Consider the following 17,416-nt stretch of genomic DNA (forward strand, 5'->3'; position numbering starts at 1 on the left):
GCATTTGTCAAGGTGATTTTTTTTTTTTTTTTTAAATCATGGATCATTTACATCCAATGTCCTGAGATCCAATGTTAGGCTTTATTGTCCAAGGGGGATGTTTGTTTTCACCGCCTGCACGTCATACACGTCACATGTGAACAGACATGTCAGAGGCCCTGTGCCCCGTGTGTCAACCATGTGTTCGGATTAGCTGGCTGAAGAAAATTGTCTGCGATCAGAAAATGTTAAGTTGTCTTTAAATACATTTGACATAATCTGTGTCATTTTCATAGAATTAGATGAAGAATGATATAAGCTGTAGTCAGCCAGCTTCTGTCACTGTTATGTGTTAGGAGCAGTGGTTTCATAAAGGCTGGAAGAGCAAAAAGTGTGGTGTCGTGGGCACTGACAAATCACCATGTTGGAACAGGAAAAGAAAGTTTATGAAGTTCGTCTTGTGGAAATTACGAGGGAAATGACATCAATATGCAGGAAAAACGAGTGCGAGAACACATGAACGTGATGAGAGCACAAGAGAAAGTGAGTGAGGACGCGGAGAGAAAACGAAGGGAAGCGCTCAGAAGGAAGAGAGGCAGGAGGGGAGCGAGACCTGCCAACCCCTCCACGCTCTCTGTTGACTTTGACACTAAATAAATGACACTTTGCACAAATGACAAAATGTCACTTTAATTTGTGCTACCAGATGGAAAGCAGTGCAGTATAATGCAGAGCAACGCTGGGATAGCAGGTGGCTAACAGTTGCTACAAACGACTGTGTTTCTACCCCACAAAACCAGAGTGAAGTATCAGAACAGGCCAGGCAGCAGCAGGCCAATCATCATCAGCCATTTACAGGGAGGATGTGCCCATACAGGTTTGGAGCCAGCTATGGGGAAGGTTCCTGCAGCCCGTTACTGATTATCAGCTTAGAATTTAGCCAGCAACATAAACCACAGGAATATGTTGTTAATTCAGTCCCATTTACAGACTGTAATTAGATCAGCGTTGTCATTATCAACAACCGCTATTTCAGTGGTGACTTTAATCTCGAAATCAAAACGCGTTTTCACATTCAAACATGTTCGCATAATCAAGAAAGCAATCACTTTTTTTTTTTTTTTTTGTTTTTGAAGCATGATCTAATTAGCGTGTGTATGTACTGACTAGCGGTTGGGGTGGGGTGTTTGCTGTTCCCTTTTTGTAATGTAATTTCTGGTATCTCATTACATGTAATCAGTCTCCCCCCCAGCCCCGCTCGCTCGCACCGTCCCCAGCACCACCCTGAAACAAAGACCTCTACACAAGGGCGCCCTTGTCTTTTCAGCGATGTGCGCGAAAGTACACACGTGGATGCTTTCACAGATGCGTGCACCGCAACCACCGATGCCATTAGGACCTCCGAATACTAGCTGCAGTAATGAAGTGAAGGGCGCATCAGTGCAGAGTAGAATTGTTTTTGAGAACAAACTGCGTTACAGTGATGAGTCAAACAAGAGCTGTTAGGAGAAATATTTCTTATTATAGTGCTCATTTGGATGCATCCATTATTCAGGATTCTTCTTGTGCTGGAGGTAACCGGGGGTAGCTCTGAGTGTGTGTACATGTGGGCCTGCTCCAGCCCGAATATGTGTGAAGGGCATTGCATAGGTTCATGGCACATTTCCTGTTGGTGTTGGTGTGTGTGTGTGCGCGTGTATTTTTGTCCGTTAAATCACAGCGCGTGCACAGGCACAGACAAAGGTCCATGTGTAGATCAAATTAAGATACAGCGGAGGGGGATCGCCTCCAGTTCAGATGTGTGCACGCATGCATGCAGGTGTAGATTAAATTAAGATACAGCGTGGAGGAGTTGCATTATACACTTCACGATGAGTGGTGCATGTGTGTGTGTGTGTGTGTGTTTTGCCATCTGCAAATGCCAGACAACTGAAGCGCCTCAGGAGTGATGTTCTGGAAGGTTCAAAAGCCTGTGGCGGCATTTGTCCTCCGTTCTTTGTACCGTGGTGAAAGAGCACTCCACCCCGTCCTTGCTGGGGCTGGTTCCTCCCTGGCTCAGTGTCCTGCCCCCATTATATCATTCAGAGCACTGATGCTTGTCCTTCAGGACTTGCTGGTTAGATCCAGAGTCAGAATGTGTCTTGATCAGGTCAGGTATTATTGTTAAAGCACGCATGCACCTCTGAGTGTCTGGGACAGCATGAGAAATGTATAAGCATCATCAATGTGAACACTGTCTGCTTCACTTTCTCAAACAAAATCAGAGCTGAAATATAAGCTCAAGTTTTTTTTCCTCTATATTCTGGCCATTTGTCCCCGGTGATATTTAAGGTGTTAGAACACGTCAGACGTGTTACCTCCACCCGCATCGGACTGACATTTTTTTTTTTCATGTGGCACCTTTGATGGTGACACCGCCTGTCTCGTGAATCCAAAATGCTACCAAACAACCGATGTTGCATTATTTTTAGAGGCAGAGTCATCCCCATTCACTGTAACATCACCAACAGCCACCTCCTCCTCCTCCTCCTCAGTGACATTCGTGTGTCTCTCAGTGGGTCTGCTCCCTCTTTCTTCTCTCCAGCTGCCTATGATATCCACATCTCAACCACTTTAACTGTCTATAAGATAAAGTAACCACGGAACAAAATCGGTGCGATAACAGATATCTTGTACATGTCAATTTCACTTTATTAGTGCAGATCTTGTGCTCGTGTGCGCTCTTGCAGCGGAGGGGTGACGTAGTCGTTCACGGTGAATTGTAGACAGTTAAAGATTGAGAGTGGAGAGATTATTCAGGAGGGAAAGAACGCTGTAACCCAGTGAACACCGCCATATGTTCCTCCTCGCTGCATGCCTTTGGAAAGCCGTGAGCCATGATGAAACACGCTCATGCACACACCTAACAGTCGATGGCACTCCGCGGATGTTAGGAAATTATTTTGCTCGGCAGCACTTGATTTAAAAGTCAGAAAAGTCAGTTGCGTGAAAATTGTGTATAGTCCTAAACTGCACTGGTTCGAGCAAACTGCGTGACCTTACATAATCTAAGAAACACCCTCACATCCACCTATTTAAGAAATGCACAGAAAGAAGACCTGTGTGATCTCCAGAGTACCAAGTTCATGCAGTATGTGCAGAAGTGAGCGGCGGCGAGGTTTTAAGCTGTGCGTCTATTCGCTGTCCAGAATCAGTTAGTGTTTGTATTTGCCATTGACGAGGATAGTGGCCATGTCCGAGGCTTTAGAATTAGAGTGTTTGTCGAGTAACGACAATGGATTGGAGGCAAATGGAACCCAGTAATTGTCCAATTTTCACACCATGTTTCGCCCTGGGTCAGGACCCTCATTAGCTGGAGTTATGGATTTACTGGCCCTAGGCTTACAGTCATTTCACACTTGCAGCAAACACAGAACATGGGTTAACCACAGGGTAATTATAGCGTATATATATGTATTTATGTGGATCTTGTATTCAAATTACAGATTGGTTTTTATTTAAACTACATTTACAGCTTTCGTTTTCTGGAAATCACTACTTTTTGTTTACTTCTTATTTGTTATAGTTTTATCGTCATAAGAATTGAAAAAAATATGTTTGTTTCACCCCTTTTCTCCCCTCATAAAGACCTTTAGTCCCCTTTCTCACTGTGTGCTTCATGTATAAATGAACACATGTAACAGTGGAAAGCGCTTTTCAAAATGCGATTGAAGTACTTTCGTGTTTGAAAGAAGTGCATAACTCTCTAACACACTGAATAGCATGATTAAAAATGCAAGGGTACATACATTCGATGTGCTTACTGAAAGAAAGCCATGACCATAATTGTACTGAAAGTACTACAAAGTGGGCTTCCTCAAGCTGCTCTAGCTGCTGTGCAAGGTTTCTTTGAAGAGCTTTGGTTTTTCAAGAGGTTTTAAAGCAGCTCACATTCTTGCTTAAGTGGTTTCGCTTTTCTTCCTTTGCAACATAACACTGCCATTTTTATTTCAATAGCTTTAGGTTTTGTTTTCCTACTAATTGCTGTTTTGTAACTGGTTAATGGATACTCTGCGCTTTAGTCCAGTGGACACTAAACCCCACTCCAGATCAGGGTTATAACACTTATTAAGGCATGCATATTCACCATTAACTAGTTGCTTATTAGCATACATGATACTTACATATTGGCTCTTTATTAGTCATCATGAAGCACTTATTAATGCCTGTTTCTGCACGACCATATTCTGCAACTACGAGGCCACTAACTAAGAGTTCTATAACCTCCTAAGTGCTGCTTATTGATAGTAAGTAATGAAGTTGCTAACCCTAACTTTTAATAATCCTTTATAAGTGTTTTCTAATGACTAATAAAGAGCCAGTATGCTAATATCATTCATTAATGAATCATTAATATTAATATACTTAGCACAATTATCCTCCATCTTTTTGGATTTTCCCCAAAACACTGCAATGAATCAAGGGCAGAATCAGAGCTAATGGGGCAATCATCTTGCAGTCAAAGGTAAACGAGTCGTGCAAGGTGAGCTTTGAGCTCTGTTTTCGTGAAACAAAGATAAACTCGCCCTTTGTTTCGCCTGTTTTGAAGTTTACCTCCACACTAACTCGAACGAGCACGGTCTCATCGAATCCATTGGCTGAAAAGGCTTCACCTGCTCGGTGGTAGTCCTCGATTTGGCTGTCATATCTACATTTAGGATTATGGTTTTCAAATAATCAAGTCAGAATTCATTTACATAAATTGTGTCATTTGCTCCAGGGATTTTTTAAGGATTACACTGACTTATCCATTACTTCTAGATGCCGCACTCTGCGCTCTGTGATCAGGTGGTACATAAAATGTGTGGCGTGTCACTGTGTTGCTTTGATAAACAAAAGTTTGAAAAAATCTAATTAACTTTTGCAAACTATCAGATTCTTCCCTCGTTGTCAGAAGTAAGAGACTTGAGGAGGCGCCAACAGCAGGAGCTAATGCGCTGGCACTTGGCGTACACTGCTCCTGATAAGAGGCATTCTTGCTCTCAATCTGTTAGCGCTCTTCTTCATCTTGCTCTCTCCTCTGTGTTTTCTTCACTGCAGATGTGACTCAGAAAACCGTTACCTTGGCAATCCACTCAGAGGAACCTGTTACTGTGAGTAATTCTCCACTGGACAGCTACTTGCTGGAGAGACAGCTCATGCACTCACACACACACACACACACACACACACACACGCACCACTTTGATTATTCTTGGTTATTCTGTCTCTGCTTCTCTCTCTCTCTCTCTCTCTCTCTCTCTCTCTCTCTCTCTCTCTCTCTCTCTCTCTCTCTCTCTGCTTCTACACTTGCACTCTTCCGCTCGGGGCAGATGGAGCATTTTAGCACTTTGGCACCAGGGGCGCTTGTTCGGTGACAGAATGACTTGTCGTGAAAATGTCAAGTGCATCAGAAGGAGTGAGTGATTGAGCTAATCAAGGAGACGGAGGAGTAAAAATTCTCCACTTGTCTACTCACTCAATCAATCACCCACCTACTCATTCATTCATTTAGAAAGTTGGCTAAATGTTAGTTTGACTTGAGTGTGAAGTACAAGGAAAATACATCAAGGTGATTGATCCAAAAAAGCCGCATTATGAAAATAAAACCCAAAACGAAACATAAAGTTGACACCTGTGCCGACGAGCGATAGCAGCCGCGTGCCTGTGTATTCCTGTGTGTGCTACATGTTGGTGTTTGTGCTTTGTGTGTTTGTTTGCATGATGCGGTGTCCTTCACGGTGCAGCAGCATGTCTCTCTTTCAACACCGTGCTACCGACAACAGAGCCTTTGCCAAGGTTTTGTCCCTTTTTTTCAAATGCCATAGCCTGACATGGGGCTCAGTGAGGAGAAGGCAGGAGCTGAAAGCCCGGAGCTGGCTTTAACCTCTGCACACCACTGGGACTTTTTCTGGGACTCAGTATTGTAAACACGACACTCCTGACTGAAAAGCCATCGAGCATCAATTAACATGCCGCACTCATTGTTAGCCAGCTACTTCACTGCGTTTATCAGCTGACTTCTCAATGTAACCAGTAATTTGGAGCTCACTTCTCTTATCTCCCAAACCGTTTGTGCGATTAAAGCCCTTTGACTGTCACATGCATATATAACTACTCATGAAATCAAACAGAAAACCCTCAGGTGACAAGTTTGGTTTTGATACTGGAAAAATCACAGAAACACAGTTGATACATGACAGGCTTGTTTGGGGATGTTGCACCTGCCAACACAGAAAAATATCCATTGTAACATTGACCGTCTAGATCAGGGCTGTCCAATCTGGGGCTTGCGGGCCAAAGTTGATTGGCCCACCAGGTGTTTCTAGGGAAAAAAATTCTTTAAAAGATTACAATATAAGCTGCTGTTTGTGCGGTTTTATTTTCTGTGAGGGGAAAAATGCTCTTTAAATCTGTAAGATCCAGGACCGGGACCGACCCGGTGGTAGATGAAATAGCAATTCATATGTGACCGCTATTAATTAATCATTTGATACGTTATTCTCGCTGCAGGGGGATTTTCAGAGCTTGCTGTCAGGGTCAGGTATCCCTACTTCTCCGCTTGATGAGAAAATTGTGCCGCCTGATTGCAGTCATTGGAATTGATTGCAGATATTTTATTTCAGTTGTCTCCATCAGTCAGTCTGTTTCTTAGAAGTTTCTTTTGATCACATCACAAAGCACGCATGTCTGTATATTTATGCTGTCATCGTAGTCTCCACACCACAGCTGGAAGCTTAGACTGTGTGGATTCTGGAGGAAGTTGCCTTATTACACTGTCTTGTTAGGAAAGGATGTGACACCTCTCTTTCCTCTCTCATTGTCCACATAGACAATCTCCTCATCGACTACCAGTTCACCTTCAGCCTCATCCAAGAGGATGATAATCACTACACCGCCATCAACTTTATGGCCTCACCTGAGCAGGTAACAGTTTCAGAAAAACCGTCAGCAACAGGACGAGTGCAACCATAAATTGGTCCTTTTCTTCCCTGTCAAATGTCAAGTCACATGAAACTTTGATGAACATTGATTGGTGCTTTTTCTATGAAGACGCCAGAGAGTTGCACTAGGAGTCTTGAGTTGCTCACAAATTGTTCAAAGCTGCCCGAATCCTTGATGGATTTTAGAACCTATCTATAATATATCTGCTTGTATTCTGTGTTTTATTGTAATGAGAGTCTTGTGTGTTCTCTTGTGATGTCAGTTTATCTCATATTTAACTTCATTGATGTTGTGCTATATTTATTTTCTCCATCTGAAGGCGAACAAGAACTTGGACATGTCCATTAATGCTTCCAACAACTTCAACCTTAACATCACCTGGTCAGTGGGATCAACAGGTGCGTTCACACGATTATGCAGTGTTTTTATCGAGTAGTAAAAATGACCGATTGAACAATCAGTCCGTTCCTAGACAAGTTTGGTTTTGAATTTGTTTTTTTTATTATTTTATTTTCCTTTCCCATTGTGGTGTAAATCCACCCAGTAGTCTGTGGAAATACACATTCCCAGTTCAAACACTGTCTTCTGCATGAATTTGAGGAGCAGAGCAAAACAGCTCTGCTATAAACATGTTTTTTATTGCAGGTAACAAATGGCTGAGATCACAAAATGCTATTCTTAAAAGTGAAGTCATATTTGGATGGTCTAGAAATGTATACAAAAACATTAATTATTGTTTTTTAGCATTGGAACATCAGAATATGTCCAGAGCTGCCCAAATCTGCATAATTTGCCACTACTGCACAAAATAATACATCCTGAGCATCAGTAAGAATCCATTTTCATCCACACAGGGATTTATTTGAATAAGTAAAAGATATTCTCATGCTGATAAGATATGCTGTCTTTGTTTATTGTCATTTCAATGCCAAAAGAGGTCCTGTTACAAATTTAATCACCTGCCTCCTCATCAACACTGAAATGATGAAATACACTATTCAGATATAAATATTTCATTATCAAGGGGGCAACCCCCCCCCCCCCCATTTAATAATTTGCACTCATCTCACTCTTAAGCAGCAGATTTCTGAGGCTTTAGATTTTTCTAGTTTCAAACGTCGAGGATTTGTTTTAGCTTCAAAATCATTAAGTCAGTTGGTGCAACAGGAACAATAATGTCCCCTCTCTTGTTAGTGTGTACTGTGTCACTGTTGAGTGGATATTATAGGTCCCCTGAGGAAAGACACCCAAGGACACTGCAGTCGTCCAGTGTCACCGTTTATCTGCTGCCCTCCCCTCCTCTCAAGTCGTCTGCCACTTTCTCCCTCCCCACAACACTGACATTTTCCAACCACTAAAACACGTTAACCCCCTGCGCTCCCCTGCACCACCTCAACCTTTTCGGAGCGCCGTCATTAATATTTGAAGTTGGGTCCCCTTTCCCCCACAAAGATATTGTGTCTCAGAAGGAACGGGAGCCTCTTCACAATCGACAAGAGCGTGAAGCGCCTTTGGGTGGGAGGAGGAGGGTGATTTCAATTAAGATAAACATGCTCACGTAGCCACACTCAAGCTGTCATTTTCAGTTCTTTTGTTTCAGAGCTGTGGGTTGGAATGTCAATGTTGAGGACCCACTGACATGAGAAAGAATAAGAAATGACTTGAAACGTTTAGATAGATGGAAAATAGACTTATTTTTTTGGTTGGAAATGCATTAGTTTTTATATTACGATGAGCGTATATAAACAAGACTCTGCTCATCAATGCTGAACACAAATGGACACAAACAAGTTTTTATAGGAAACAGTGTACAGATTTTTGTTGTCCTCATCCAGACTGCATCCTCCCCAAAGGCAGAAAATGCTCGATTCTTTGTCTCAGGTGTAGTAAATGCATTAGCTGACATTACTGATGTGGACTCAAATGATACGTATGTGCCAATGTGCCTCAGTTATGAGCTATGGGCGGCATCATTTCAGCCCCTCTTTCAAGCTGCGCTTTTCTCCCACGTCCATTCAACAATAAAATATAGATGACGTGTAATTACACAATAAAGCTCTGTGTTAGGTCGGCCAAATGAAGTTTAATGCACCTAAGACAGAATAATAACTGCTCGTGAGAGCTTTGCTGTTGTCCCAAATGGCTTGATAAACTCATTAATGGATTCATAATCATATGTTTCAGCCAGTCCAGCTCTATCTCTGCATGTAGGTGAGCTGTCTTAGTGCCAAATGACAGTGTGCTGAACATGAACTCTTTGCCCCAACAGCTGGAACCATCTCTGGAGAGGAGGTGCCCATTGTGTCCAAAACGAACATCAAGGAATACAGAGACAGTTTCTCCTGTGAGAAGTTCACCTTCAGAAGCAACCCCAATATTACTTTTTACGTCTACGTCAGTAACTTCTCATGGCCCATCAAGATCCAGGTAAGGGCTGTGTCCGTGACCTTGGACTGACTCATATGAAGCAGATAACATCAGTGATCTAATCCTTATTGACAGTTCTTAATTGGGATTTGTGTTAGTGTTTCCTCATACTTCCACACAGTGTGTGATGTATGCAGCTCTGTATGCAGCTCAGTTCTCTTTCAGTATCTGTGTAGTCATGTAAAAACATGTAATTGGTGAACAATTGGTCCTAGTCCTACATACATAGGAAGAGCAGCCATCTTTGCTGATGCAGAGCTCCACTGTTGCTCAGGGTGATTTCAAGTGCACTTTATTCTAATTACCGATTTAATGAGCAATGGTTAGCGTGCATAGGTGCACAGCTGTTTTTCAAAGCAAAGCACCGTTTAACCTTTCCCAGCCCTCTTTCTAAATGGAGGAGATTGAGGCTTTCATGTGGTGAAAGGGGCGAAAATACAACACTGTGAAAAATAAATACCATTTGCCGTCAGTTATTTGGGGGTTTGGAGGAAAACAACAATTAAGCTTTTGTCAAAAATATTCACGGGTTAGTCTTACAGGCAATAAAATATAGATGGGCTAAAGGCCACGTGGCACTAATGTGAATGAAAATGAGAGACTGAGAGTGATGTGCAGTGACTCCATAGTACAGAAAACACTGAAATTAAGGGAGAGCACAAAGCCTCTATAGTAAAGAAATTTATTGGATATGCTCAAAAATAAATGTCAATACAATCAGTTCCTCTGTCTAGAAGCAGCCAGCAAAATTAAATCTCTATAATGTATATCTGGATGTTTTTCCACAACTACTAAGATTATGTCAAAATATGATTGTGCCTAGCTGAAGCTTCATCATGGCAGCTGTGCATTTATTATATACGTCTAATTTATTGCTTGTTCTTGCGAAGCATTAAGTTTGAACATTTTTCCTGAATATCCCTGGTGGTCTCCCATGAAACCAGTGTCCTCTGGTGCTCCATAATGACTGCTTTCTGTATGATAGTTGGAGCAACTACAATTTCTGCAATTTGATGGCTTCTTCTTTGGCCCATGCTGCACCTTTCCACCAAGTTTCATGAAAATCAGGCTAGCAGTTTGTCCGTAATTCCACTGACAAACAAAACAACAAATTGGACCAAAAACGACAATTTCCTCAGGACTGTTGGAAACCAAAGCAGAGCTAAAAGAGATTGAATACTGCTGTTACCTTCATCAGGTGACTAGAAACACAACTTCAATCAGTGTTAATGTTGCGCTGTGTCTGCTGGATGTGTAACTAAGCTTCTGTTTGCGAACAAGTTCACTATATCAACTTAAAAGGTGATAATATAGATGATAGTGTGCGTGCAAAAAAAAAAAAAGTAAGTTTATTGACTGTTGCATGTCTTCACATGGTTTTATTAGTGATAAAAGCCATTCAGTGTGCGACAATCATGTTGCTGAAATTGTATATTTAAGCAAGAAACAAAGACGTTTACTAAGAAATTTGATAGATACAATTATCGTTATTGACAATAGCACACGTTTTCTTTTGTGCTAATTAGCCCACTTCCAAGTATTGATTTTTAAATTTGTTCTGGACCTCCCTTTCATAGATGTGTGGACCACAGTGGGCTAATAACATCTTTGGGGTCAATCCATCTGTGGAGGTGGTCCAGTAATAGTTTTCTATTAGATTTCCTGGCGGACAGTAACTTATTTATTATGGACTGGCCTGAGCTGTTAAAGCAAATAGCTTCTGTAACAGGATAAGGTCTCTTTTCTTTGCTTGCCTTTATGATGCCGGGGTGAGAGCGTCAAGGTATAACAGAATTTGTGAATGCACTCATGAGCCATTTTGTTCAGGAGTCCATAAAACAGTCATTTAGATTTGGGTAAAGACAGCAAGGAGAGAACTTGAGCTAATGTTTCATTGTGACGTCATCATGTGTCGTTATAATTATTACCCAAGAGACTGTTCAATGTAATAAAAGCCCACTTATAATGGAAGTACATTCTCAAATGGTGCCATTGATCGGCTGAGATTTATGATGTGAAATCAGATTAACCCTAAACCTATTGCTTTGACCTCTTGTTGTATGAAATCAAGGTTGCGAGCACTAAATAGAAGCGTCCCGCTTACTAAAAGAGCCAGCAAAGCATCTGTGTAATGTGTGCTTTTCAGTCATGTCGGCCATGTCAGTGAGCATCTCATTTCAGATCAGTGATTTTCATTTTCTACTTCAAAAGGCTGAAAAAGTCAAAGGTGGGAGAAGTTTGTGAGGATGACGAAGCAGCCTTGTGAAGACTCCATCCTACAGAACCTTTAAAATGCACATAGTTCTCCCCTGATCACTGCTCTCTGTAGCTCGTCACTTATAGATAATTGAGGAATGAGGTAGAGAGATGCTTTTCTTCTCGCATCCACAATGTTAACCCAGTGCCTCCACCCTGTTGGAACAAACAATGGGTTTGAATTCTGCCCTACCTTTGCCTCGCCATTAGGTTTCGCATCATCTGTCAGTGATAGAATGAATCACCGAAATAAATACCTTTTGAATTTCTACCTCTCAGCACTCAGGGCGTCGAACATGACGCGAATAATCCACCTCTAACAGCGCAATTTTTGCCCTATTACCCAACCCTACAACCAGAAGGGGCTCAGTACCGCTGCAGACGGCATGTTTGTGTGTCTAAATGCTTTCAGGCAAAATGCCTTCAGAGCGTCTACAGCTAGCATTATGTGTACTTCAATGAAGGTACACCATGTTTCTGACCCATTATTACAAAGGCTTACGCAGTGATATAAGGGATACACTATACAGTATGTATACAGTATGTTACAGCAGATGAGTTGTTGTGGACATTATAGAAGGAGGATGAAAATGTAGAATTTATAGTGATAGCCCTGATTTCCCAAAAAAAGTTTGAAACAAAAATAGAAAAAGAACGCAGTCATTGGCAAACATACTGTTCTTACCAACAATAGTTTTCTGAAGTGCCCATTGAGTAATATCCTTCATACAATCGTCTTTCCAGGATGCCCCTTTCATACCCAATCATGATACTATCACCCGTTTACCTGTGGAATGATCCAAACAGGTGTTTTTGGAGCATTCAACAGCTTTCCCAGTCTTTCGTTGTTCCTGTCCCAACTGGTTTGAAACGTGTTGCTGCGTCAAATTCAAATTCATCAAATGTACATATCATGTTTGTCGGGTGTTTGTCAAATTTTAGTAATTTCTCACCCTCCTCTCTTCTGTAACAGATTGCCTTCTCCCAACACAACAGTATCATGGACCTTGTCCAGTTCTTCGTGACATTTTTTAGGTAAGTGAGTCAAATATTTACACGACTTATTCACACTTGGTCATTAGTTTTAGCTGTTGTAAGTGTTCAGCAGTTAAGAAGCATTACCCAGAAGCTGACCCACCACCTCTTCATTTTCCAGTCTTACCTCTTGGAGCTTATTGAGTCACTTGAGCCCGTTGGACCAGTCCTTTTTAGCAGAGTGCTTGTAAAAGCTTCTTGTGCCTTTGAAGACAGTTATTTTCCTTTTTCAAGTGGCAAATGAATGCCAGAAGCCATTTGAATAGGTGCATATCGCTCTGCAAGTGCCATCTAAAGAGAAGGCACGGGCGATCAAGATATGAGGGCTCTTAATGATTTTTCACCCAGAGAGCTGCAATGGAAATCTTTTCTCATTGAAATGTTTAAAATGAGTCAATTGAGTTGTCTGAAAAGCACAGCAGAGTCTGAATATATTAAGAGGTTGAGGTATAAGAGGAAAATTTATGCTTTAAGTTAGATGCCGTCACTTCTATAAAGCTTCAAAAGGTCAGCATTGACGCCCTCTCAAAGGATTCCCCTCACAAAGCTGTGCTAACCTGTGGTCATGTCTGTTGTGCTGTAAGCATGTCTAATCTGTAACACGGTGTCACAGGTTATTGGCTAAAGTTAGAGCGAAAACGATCTCCATTCAGACGAGCGTTTTGCACTTTATCAGGAATAATCTCCGTCCAGACTAACATGCCTTAGAACGCATATCACATGACTGTTCACGTACACTGGGCATGCACATGCTGGTGTTTGGTGTGTGTCTCCCTGCACATGTAGGCAGTAGTAGCATGATGAAATGCAGAATTTGGCAGAGATAACAAGCTCAGCAATGCCTGTTATTTGTTGTATATGTTGAATTAACTCATCTGGGCCCACAGATATATACAGACTGTCCTGGAAAAGGGTCATGTGATAGGGGCATGACAAATCAGGGAAGGACAAATCACACTTATAAGAGCCAATCAGGAAGCAGTCAGAATATTAAGAGAAAGTTAAGCTCTTTTTAATCATTGATTATTTTCATACCTAACTCTGATAGTCAGTGACAGAAGCCGTCATGGTGCAGCTTCTGCGTGTGTGCTCATTTTATTTCAAGGTGTGCTACCCAGAGTAGCTGGTGGAGTAACATATTATCTGTGTAGCTGTCAAGGTGGGAATAGAAGACAGCCTTTGCCCAAGGCACCTGCCCATCATTGCCCAGTCCACAATAACTTTCCCGAAAAGCTGTCACACAATCAGTTATCTTCTGCCTCCATCCGATCAAATTACAGTTGTGTAGCCAAATTCAGGAGTTCTTGGAAGGAAAGGAGAGAAGGACATAGCTTATTTTATCTAAAATGTGTCTCACAGCTACTTGCATCATTTTCACAGCACACCATTTTAAATAGAGTCACAGCACGGGCAGAGGAATAGAAAAGTTTGGCACAGCTTTTTTAAATTACAAATGAGGGAGCAATTTCCATGTTCCAACAGGATTCCACTTGTTTCTTTTTAAATTGCTGTTTGAATAGTATTTACAAAACACTGCTTCCTTTAGTAAACCATTTTCCTCAGAGTTATTGAAATCTGGTGCCGGTTTGAGCTTTCTGAATCCAATGAATGAAATCAACCTCAACATTCACACGACACGATCGCCTGTTTGCTGCCCAAGTTTGTGCATCTCTGCAAGTATGCGTCATATTTTCCCGTTCCTTTGTTTTTTCCATTGCCGTGCAGGTTATACTAATTCTCTCGAGTCTTTTCTGCATCCTTGGTGTCCAGCTCTCGCTGACCCATAAACTCAGCGAAAAGGGAAAGGGCCCTGATGCGGTCGCAAGCCGTCGTGTGCGTGTGTGGGAGGTTTGAAGGGGGTGAACCTGCGGGAAACATAATCAGCCTGATGACAAAATGTCAAATCACCCCACAGGGTTTCCAGACCTCCTTGTATGAGAGATAGAGGGTGGAGAAATGACGGCATGACTGAGAATGAGCTCTGTTTTCTGCTCTGAGTTTATTCAGATTGCCTTCCCACCTTTTCCACCACAAGCCAGTCAGACAACAAGTATTCTTCCTCATTTCCATGTTACTTTTTCATCTTAGTGACTTCATAAACAATATTTACTTGCACACTACTGCCTAAGTTGTAATCTAATTAGAGTCTGATTGTTTTATGCGTTCTGATTAGATGCTGTAGAAACTCTCTAATAGGATGCTGCGCCGTACTTGTACTGGAACCCCAGGGTCTGATTTATACTTATTAACAAAATCAGCTTCAACCAGTGTGTTTGTGTGTGCGTGTGTGTCTATGTGTACAGTACATGTTAGTGTGTACACATGCACATTAGTGTAGCTGGACCCAATCTTACACCTGCTCTAAAGCGGTGCATCGTGTCGTTGCTAGTTTCCGACTGACGCAGTCCACGCCCAGCGCCCACGTTGTGTAAGCTTCCTGGATTGTGTTGTTTTCATGGCCTAAAAAGCCTGGAGAAAGGAGGTATAGATATTATTGATTGGTTTCCCTTGTGGTAACTGTATCCTTGTGGTTACAGAAATGAGCATGTCATTATTAGACAGCAGTGTCGAGTTCAGTTTCTTCTCTGCCAAAGGCCTTTTTTTTTAATGCTACACATTTTGTGACATTTTGTTATCACCATCTTGATGAAATGAAGAACAGTGGGAGATCAGTAAGCTCAGGAAAATGAATTATAATGTGTGACAGCTTCCCGTCATGCTTTCCTCATGAGTACATTTGGGTGAGTGAAAGTTCACATCTGCTCTTACGAGAGCTACAAATCAGCCTATAGCATGTCCATAAGTACATGGGAGCATCTTTGTGTAAAAAATTTTGCATTTGTCCTTCACCACCTGAAGGAGTTAGAACATAAAAGATTGCAGAACTCCTTTTAATAACAGCAGAAGGAACAGCAAAGTGGATTTAAGCTTCTTTCGTGTCAAAAATAGTGACTATGAAAGCCAAACATCTGTCTAGGGATTTTTGTCACTTCTGCCACATGAAAATGTCAGTGAAGCCCACACAACACTCCCCCCATTCACTGTTATCTTCAAAGGTGTCTAAGATGGTGCAAATACTTCTAAAAGAATGAAAAGGTTCCCAGCTTGTGCACCTCCAAAATAAATTCCATGTGCGATGACAAGACGTTTGAAGCACAGAGTTTCCCATCACTCAACACTTTAATCCCACTTCCCTTCGTTTTCTTTGCTCGGGAGCCTTCTTTTTGGTTTAACTGTGTTTGAAAAGCTGTATTTTCCAAGTGTTATCACCTTCCTCACAGGCGTCATCAACTTCTTCAGAGATCCTGGCCAGTGGATCTAGCAGGTGTGGCAGGCAAATTGAAAGCCTATTCAAGACTGAATATCTAACAAATGGGCGCATGAAATCAGAGCTAGCCATGCGTCTCTGGCAAAATGTGGCATGTCCCTGAAGACCAGGGCTCGTTGGTCATATTACAGTATGTGTTTCAAATCCAAATAGGATTGTCTTTGTTCCTGGACATTGGGAACGGCGTCATGTTCCCTGCTAATTCAGTGACTGGAGAATAATTAGATGAAAGTGATAAAACGTGTTAGCGACTGAGCAATCTACAATTTACATCAGTGCTTGATGTTTTATATATTTTTACCTACCCACAATGTATGCAAATCAAACCAGCATTCTGTAGCCATCGAAAACATGAGGATATTCCTCTGTGATACTTGACACCCCACACAGACAGATGTAACGCACACTAGTACTCTTTAAATTCTCATCTGCCACCAGGATAATGAAGTGGAAGCTCTCAATCAGTCATATTTTTCTATCCGAGCAGCGCCCGCTCCTTGCTGAATTTCCCTTGACTAATGATCTTACTGTTGGGTTATTAATTGAAGTAATCGGCCAAAATATCCCGCCTGCTCCGTAATGAACGTGCCACCTCTTCATATCAACTCTCCTGTTTGGTCTTCCGACACGAGACATTGTGATGCTATAGAGAAGCATTTTCCTGGTGCTTCTTTCTTACCATTGAATAGCTGGTGAAGGACACAGTTTAAAGATTCTTGCAACATAGTAACATGAAACTCAGCTCAAAGAAAGCATGCAGGCGCTCTTTCCAGTGACGGCTGCGGTTACTTAAAGTCACCTTGTTGATATTGTTTCCTCTCTTCCATTCCAGTTGCTTCCTGTCACTACTCCTCGTGGCAGCAGTGGTGTGGAAGATCAAACAGACCTGCTGGGCTTCACGGCGGAGAGAAGTAAGTCCATGAAACGGTGTTTACAAATGTGCAAATGCCACTGCTCAGCATGACGGCACCCCGAAAATAATTAGGAGGAGAAACAAATCTTGATAAATGAATCTAAAATACGGTGAATATGTATGAGTCGAGTTAGGAGTTAGAAGTAAATATTTGCTCTTTCCGTGTTTTGGTTTGGATTCCAAACCATCCTCAGCAGCAGGTAGAGCTGATAAATAGCTGATTGGTCACTTGCATCAGTTGAGGTGATGATGTCACAGGCCTAAACTGTAGGATAGAAAATGAGTATGTCTCAGCACCCACGGTTCTTAACAGCCATTTTTCTGTCTCTGTTAACATCACATGCTTCTTTTAGAAGCTTTGTTCAGTTTGTCAGAAATGAATATGATTCAAAGTAAAGATAATTCTGATAAACTGCGGATTTGAGTTAAGTGAACTTGTGTAAAAAGTATTAAGGAAGTGGGTAGAGACGCTCTGAGTGAGTTAAGGAAAAAGGGATAGAATGAAACATTAATAT

General features: G+C 41.7%; 1 protein-coding gene across 1 annotated transcript in view; it reads left to right on the forward strand.

Annotated features, from left to right (window-relative positions):
• atrnl1b (attractin-like 1b) overlaps positions 1–17,416 on the forward strand; it is a 61,719-nt gene that overhangs the window by 25,129 nt on the left and 19,174 nt on the right. Inside the window, exons 21-26 of the mRNA XM_076759739.1 lie at positions 5,059–5,111; positions 6,830–6,924; positions 7,262–7,340; positions 9,212–9,369; positions 12,599–12,660; positions 16,821–16,899. Coding sequence (XP_076615854.1) covers positions 5,059–5,111; positions 6,830–6,924; positions 7,262–7,340; positions 9,212–9,369; positions 12,599–12,660; positions 16,821–16,899 — 526 coding nt within the window. The remainder of the gene's footprint in view (positions 1–5,058; positions 5,112–6,829; positions 6,925–7,261; positions 7,341–9,211; positions 9,370–12,598; positions 12,661–16,820; positions 16,900–17,416) is intronic.

This window comes from Chaetodon auriga, chromosome 20 (assembly GCF_051107435.1).
Source record: "Chaetodon auriga isolate fChaAug3 chromosome 20, fChaAug3.hap1, whole genome shotgun sequence".
Taxonomy (NCBI): domain Eukaryota; kingdom Metazoa; phylum Chordata; class Actinopteri; order Chaetodontiformes; family Chaetodontidae; genus Chaetodon; species Chaetodon auriga.